At 50.0% G+C, this 6,393-nt stretch overlaps 1 protein-coding gene across 1 annotated transcript; it reads left to right on the top strand.

Annotated features, from left to right (window-relative positions):
* The first annotated feature begins 1,423 nt into the window (after window positions 1-1,423).
* Window positions 1,424-3,115, top strand: LOC109877352 (E3 ubiquitin-protein ligase TRIM47). The gene has a single exon (XM_020469631.2). The coding sequence runs from the start codon at window positions 1,514-1,516 to the stop codon at window positions 2,774-2,776; it is 1,263 nt and encodes a 420-aa protein (XP_020325220.1). The 5' UTR covers window positions 1,424-1,513; the 3' UTR covers window positions 2,777-3,115.
* Window positions 3,116-6,393: the final 3,278 nt, after the last annotated feature.

Raw genomic sequence — 6,393 nt, forward strand, 5'->3', positions numbered from 1 at the left:
CTGTTGGTTTAGTGGTTTGTGTTATTGTTAAAACTCTCCTATCAGACCTGCAGACCAGAGAGAAGGTGCTGTTGCAGAGTTATTAAATGTGTCATATTCATTTATTGTTACTGTAATGATTTTGCACAGCTGTGTTGTTTTCCCCTCTGCAGTCACAATCTCTGCGTGTGTCCCAAATGGTACCCTATTCCCTATGTAGTGCACTACTTTTGACCAGGGCCTATAGGGTTCTGCTGAAACGTAGTGCACTATATAGGGGATAGGGTACGATCCGGGATGTCCCTCTATCTCAAGCCAATCACAAAGAACTAGTCTTCTACACACATCAGGAGTGAAAATAAGCATTCAGGAGTGGGTGACATTGTTAGGTGTGTGTGTGTGTGTGTGTGTGTGTGTGTGTGTGTGTGTGTGTGTGTGTGTGTGTGTGTGTGTGTGTGTGTGTGTGTGTGTGTGAGAGAGCAGGCAGGTTTTTGTGTGGGATGTCTAAGTGGGATATGGGAATGGGATTTTCTCTCTTTAAAAATGATTGTATGTAGTACACAACAGGTCAGTAGTGTCTGTCTGGAATCTATCAGCGATTAGGAGAACACATGTTCAGTCTCTCTGGAGAGGAATGGGACCTCTGCTTTGATTCAGTCTCTCTGGAGAGGAATGGGACCTCTGCTTTGGTTCTGTCTTTCTGGAGAGGAATGGGACCTCTGCTTTGATTCTGTCTCTCTGGAGAGGAATGGGACCTCTGCTTTGATTCTGTCTCTCTGGAGAGGAATGGGACCTCTGCTTTGATTCAGTCTCTCTGGAGAGGAATGGGACCTCTGCTTTGATTCTGTCTCTCTGGAGAGGAATGGGACCTCTGCTTTGATTCTGTCTCTCTGGAGAGGAATGGGACCTCTGCTTTGATTCAGTCTCTCTGGAGAGGAATGGGACCTCTGCTTTGATTCTGTCTCTCTGGAGAGGAATGGGACCTCTGCTTTGATTCAGTCTCTCTGGAGAGGAATGGGACCTCTGCTTTGATTCTGTCTCTCTGGAGAGGAATGGGACCTCTGCTTTGATTCAGTCTCTCTGGAGAGGAATGGGACCTCTGCTTTGATTCAGTCGCTCTGGAGAGTAATGGGACCTCTGCTTTGATTCAGTCTCTCTGGAGAGGAATGGGACCTCTGCTTGGATTTGTGATTAGCTCAAAGCAACCATGTCTACTGGAGAATATCTTCCCTCATCACAACAATGCTGGAGGTTTAATATCACATCGATCAGCAGAGGATCTGTTATATCTGTCTGATAGATGAACATAAAGACCATGATGATCCAGTCTCAGCCAGAGCAGAAAGGACTGAGAAACAGGGATGCAGGATTTCTCAATGTGTCCTCTGCAGGCAAGGATTTGCACACAGCACACACACAGAACCAGGACGTTTCGTATTACTCTTGTGGAGGCCACTCCTCTTCCTCTGCACAAACAAGGAAATCGAAAGTTATCTCTGATACTCCTCTGCGACATTTGTTAGTGAGTGTCAAAATGGCAGAGGCATTTTTTGAAGATCGGGATTCATTTAGCTGTTCAATCTGCTTGGATATACTGAAGGATCCGGTGACTACTTCCTGTGGACACAACTACTGTATGTGCTGTATTGAGGGCTGCTGGGATCAGGACGATCTGAAAGGTGTTTACAGCTGCCCAGAGTGCCGACAGACCTTCGTCCAAAGGCCTGTTCTGAACAGAAACACGTTGCTGGCTAAAGTGGTGGAGAAACTGAAACATACTGCTCCTCATGCTGCTCCTCATACTCCTCCTCCTGCTGCTCCTCCTGCTGCTCCTTATGCTGCTCCTCCTGCTGCTCCTCCTGCTCTCTGTTATGCTGGACCTGGAGATGTGGAGTGTGATTTCTGCACTGGGAGAAAACACAAAGCCCTCATGTCCTGTCTGGTGTGTCTGGTCTCTTACTGTGAGACTCACCTCCAGCCTCACTATAATTTCCCTGCCTTAAAGAAGCACATGCTGGTCAAAGCCTCCACACAACTACAGGATAAGATCTGCTCTCAACATGACAAACTGCTGGAGGTTTACTGTCGTACCGATCAGCAGTGTATCTGTTATCTGTGTACCATGGATGAACATAAAGGCCATGATACAGTCTCAGCTGCAGCAGAGAGGACTGAGAAACAGAAGCAGGTGGGGGAGAAGCAACAGAAATCCCAGCAGAGAATCCAGGAGAGAGAGAAGGAGATGCAGGAGCTGAGACAGGCTGTGGACTCTCTGAAGCTCTCTGCACAGGCAGCCGTGGACGACAGCGAAAGGATCTTTGCTGAGCTGATCCGCACCATGGAGACAAGGTGCTCTGAGGTGAAGGAGCTGATCAGAGACCAGGAGAAGGCTGAAGTGAGTCAGGCAGAAGGCCTCCTGGAGCGACTGGAGCAGGAGGTGGCTGAGCTGAGGAGGAGAGATGCTGAGCTGGAGAAGTTCTCTCACACAGAGGACAACATCCACTTCCTCCAGAGGTTCAAAGATCACAGTGCCCCCCCTGTTTCTGAAGAGAAGCCTGCCATCATCCTTAACCAAAGTCATGCTTTTAAGACGGTGAGGACCTCTGACCTCCAGAAAAAGCTGATGCTCTGCTGTAAGGAGGGAGTAGGGGAGATATCAGCAGCAGTGAAAGCTGTCCACATACTGCAGTCAGCAGAGCCAAGCAGCCAAGCAGCAGCATCTGTCGCACAATATCACAGAAAAAAATACTCTTTCAAGGATAGGTGTTCATTGTCGCAAGGTAAAAATTATGCATAGCCCCCTGGGTAAATGTTTATGGTTTAATTAAGGAGTGATAATATCCTCATCTTGTAGATAAACTATGTGCCATTAAAAGGAGCAGGAGTGTGTTTGTTGTGTGTCACAGTTCAAGTTAACGTACTGTTTACTCCACTGACACCCAAAAGTACTAGTTTTAGAATGCTTAGCAGGACAGGAACATTATCCAATTCACGCCCTTATCAAGAGAACATCCCTGGTCCTCCCTACTGCCTCTGATCTGGCGGACTCAATAAACACAAATGCTTCATTTGTAAATGATGTCTGAGTGTTGGAGTGTGACCCTGGCTATCTGTAAATACAAATAAATAACATTAAAAATGGTGTCGTCTGGTTTGCTTTAAATAAGGAATTTGAAATGATTTATACTTTTACTTTTGATACTTAAGTATATTTAAAACCAAATACTTGTAGACTTTTACTCAAGTAGTATTTTACTGGATGACATTTACTTCAGTCATTTCCTATTAAGGATCTTTACTTTTACTCAAATATTGTAAAGGTTTCCCTCCTCCTCTTCTGATGAGCTGTAGGCAAAGGACAGAGAGACAGCCTGGTGGGGGGGGCTGCCACCGGAGGGCTGGTGGGGGGGGCTGCCACCGGAGGGCTGGTGGGGGGGGGGCTGCCACCGGAGGGCTGGTGGGGGGGGGGGCTGTCACCGGAGGGCTGGTGGGGGGGGGCTGCCACCAGAGGGCTGGTGGGGGGGGGCTGCCACCGGAGGGCTGGTGGGGGGGGGCTGCCACCGGAGGGCTGGTGGGGGGGGCTGCCACCGGAGGGCTGGTGGGGGGGGCTGCCACCGGAGGGCTGGTGGGGGGGGGCTGCCACCGGAGGGCTGGTGGGGGGGGGGCTGCCACCGGAGGGCTGGTGGGGGGGGGCTGCCACCGGAGGGCTGGTGGGGGGGGGGCTGCCACCGGAGGGCTGGTGGGGGGGGGGCTGCCACCGGAGGGCTGGTGGGGGGGGGGGCTGCCACCGGAGGGCTGGTGGGGGGGGGCTGCCACCGGAGGGCTGGTGGGGGGGGGGGGCTGCCACCGGAGGGCTGGTGCGTGGAGGTGGCACATGCAGGCCCTCTGGAGCACTTGAGCACCGAGCCTGCCCAACCTTACCTGGTTGAATGCTCCCGATCGCCATGCCAGTGCGGGGAGGTGGAATAGCCCACACTGGGCTGTGCTGGCGAACCGGGGACACCATGCATAAGGCTTCATGGCACCTGGCTCGATGCCCACTCTAGCCCGGCCGATACGAGGAGCTGGAATGTACCGCACCGGGCTATGCACCCGCACTGGGGAGACTGTGTGCTCCACCGCATAACACGGTGCCTGCCCGGTCCCTCTCTCTCTCCGGTAAGCACAGGAAGTTGGCGCAGGTCTCCTACCTGGCTTCACCACACTCCCTGTGTGCCCCCGCCCAAGACATTTTTGGGGCTGTCTCTCGGGCTTCCAGCTGCTCTGCCGTGCCAGCTCCTCATAATGGCGCCTCTCTGCTTTCGCTGCCTCCAGCTCCACTTTGGGACGGCGATATTCCCCTGGCTGAGTCCAGGGTCCTTTGCCGTCCAGAATCTCCTCCCAAGTCCAGCTCTCCTGCTGCTGCCTGTTACCACGCCACTTGGTCCTTGGTTGGTGGGTGTTTCTGTAAAGGTTTTCCTCCTCTTCTGAGGAGGAGTAGCGAGAAGGATCGGAGGACCAATGAGCAGCGTTGTAAGGGTCCATATCGTTTATTTTAAAAAACATTAACTGAACACTAAGAATTCAAAACAATAAACCTGAACAAACCAAAACAGTACCGTGTGGTGACAAACACAGACACGGAAACAAACACCCACAAAACAACAGTGAAACCCAGGCTACCTAAGTATGATTCTCAATCAGAGACAACTAACGACACCTGCCTCTGATTGAGAACCATACTAGGCCAAACACAGAAATAGAAACACAAAACATAGACGTGACAAATATGACAATTGGGTACTTTTCCCACCACAGGTTAAAGCACTAAATAGTGTTTGTGTTTTCGCTGACCAACTGCTTGGGCAGGCCTTATTTCCACTGACCAGTGCTTATCTTTATGTTCCCAGGACTCTGCACACACACTGCCCTGTTACTGCCACGGCTCAGGCCATTAACAGTGTAGGTTTACCGGGTCACTGGCTCTGCATTACCTTGTGACTGCAGTATAACTGCCTTCAGCCTGCGGAGATTCTCAAAGACCTTGAGTCGTCAGAGTGGAAATAGATTTCTGCAGAATGTTAACTGTGGACATGGACTGTGTTCAGAAGCACTCAATTGTGTGCAGCTATCTAAGGTACTGCATCTCAATGCAAGAGGCGTCGCTACAGTCCCCGGTTCGAATCCGTGATTGGGAGTCGCACAATTGGCCCAGAGTCATCCGGGTTTGGCTGGGGTAGACCGTCAGTGTAAATAAAGAAATTGTTCTTAACTGACTTGCCTAGTTACATAAAGGTGAAATAAAACCATATCTCGAAGACTGTTGAACGGTTTCCACTGTAGAGGATAATTGTGTTGTTGAGGACAAACCGGCCAATCACGAAGCAAACACGTTAGAAAAAATGTCAAATAGTGAAGACCCCCTACGTAACCACCAGGGAAGACCCCCTACGTAACCACCAGGGAAGACCCCCTACGTAACCACCAGGGAAGACCCCCTACGTAACCACCAGGGAAGACCCCCTACGTAACCACCAGGGAAGACCCCCTACGTAACCACCAGGGAAGACCCCCTACGTAACCACCAGGGAAGACCACCAGATGTCCCAGAAAACCACTAATGTGAAGGAAAGAGTTAGAGAATGAAAGAGCAGTACAGATGTCCCAGAAAACCACTAATGTGAAGGAAAGAGTTGGAGAATGAAAGAGCAGTACAGATGCTGTGTGCTGTACTTTATTGTAATAAGAGTGAACCTCTGGGTTCAATGAAAGTGTTGTCGACAAGCACCCTGACGTTCACAGAGATCAGAAACACTACGGATGTTGGCTCAAGAGTAAATTACCTTAAAGTCTAAATTAGTTAAACACAGACAAGAGGCTTGAGCTAATTTCATATTGCACTTTATTCAGCTTGAGAATAGCATCAGCTGCAGCTGGGACTCCCTTTCAGTCTCAGGACAACACTCGTATTTCTTTCAGTCTCAGGACAACACTCGTACTGCTTTCAGACTCCCGTTCTGCAGACAGTAGGCCCCTCAGACGTTGAGTTGTCATTCAACCGTCTGATAGTAGTGACTTGATTCAATCCGTTGTGCTGAAGATCTGCGCTACAGCGCAATAGAAATGTAAAGGCAACGTTAGCGGGTTAGCGGAGACCGCATTCACCGTTTCCTCATTTAAATCGCGCTATAACGCTGAACTTCTGTGATATGAGATGAATCCAGCCCTAGGTCTCTGTGTGTTATCAACTCTCCTACAGTAAGTCTCTGTGTGTCATCAACTCTCTTACAGTAGGTCTCTGTGTGTCATCAACTCTCCTACAGTAGGTCTCTGTGTGTCATCAACTCTCTTACAGTAGGTCTCTGTGTGTTATCAACTCTCACAGTAGGTCTCTGTGTGTCATCAACTCTCCTACAGTAGGTCTCTGTGTGTTAT

Source organism: Oncorhynchus kisutch, unplaced genomic scaffold (assembly GCF_002021735.2).
Source record: "Oncorhynchus kisutch isolate 150728-3 unplaced genomic scaffold, Okis_V2 scaffold3899, whole genome shotgun sequence".
NCBI lineage: Eukaryota > Metazoa > Chordata > Actinopteri > Salmoniformes > Salmonidae > Oncorhynchus > Oncorhynchus kisutch.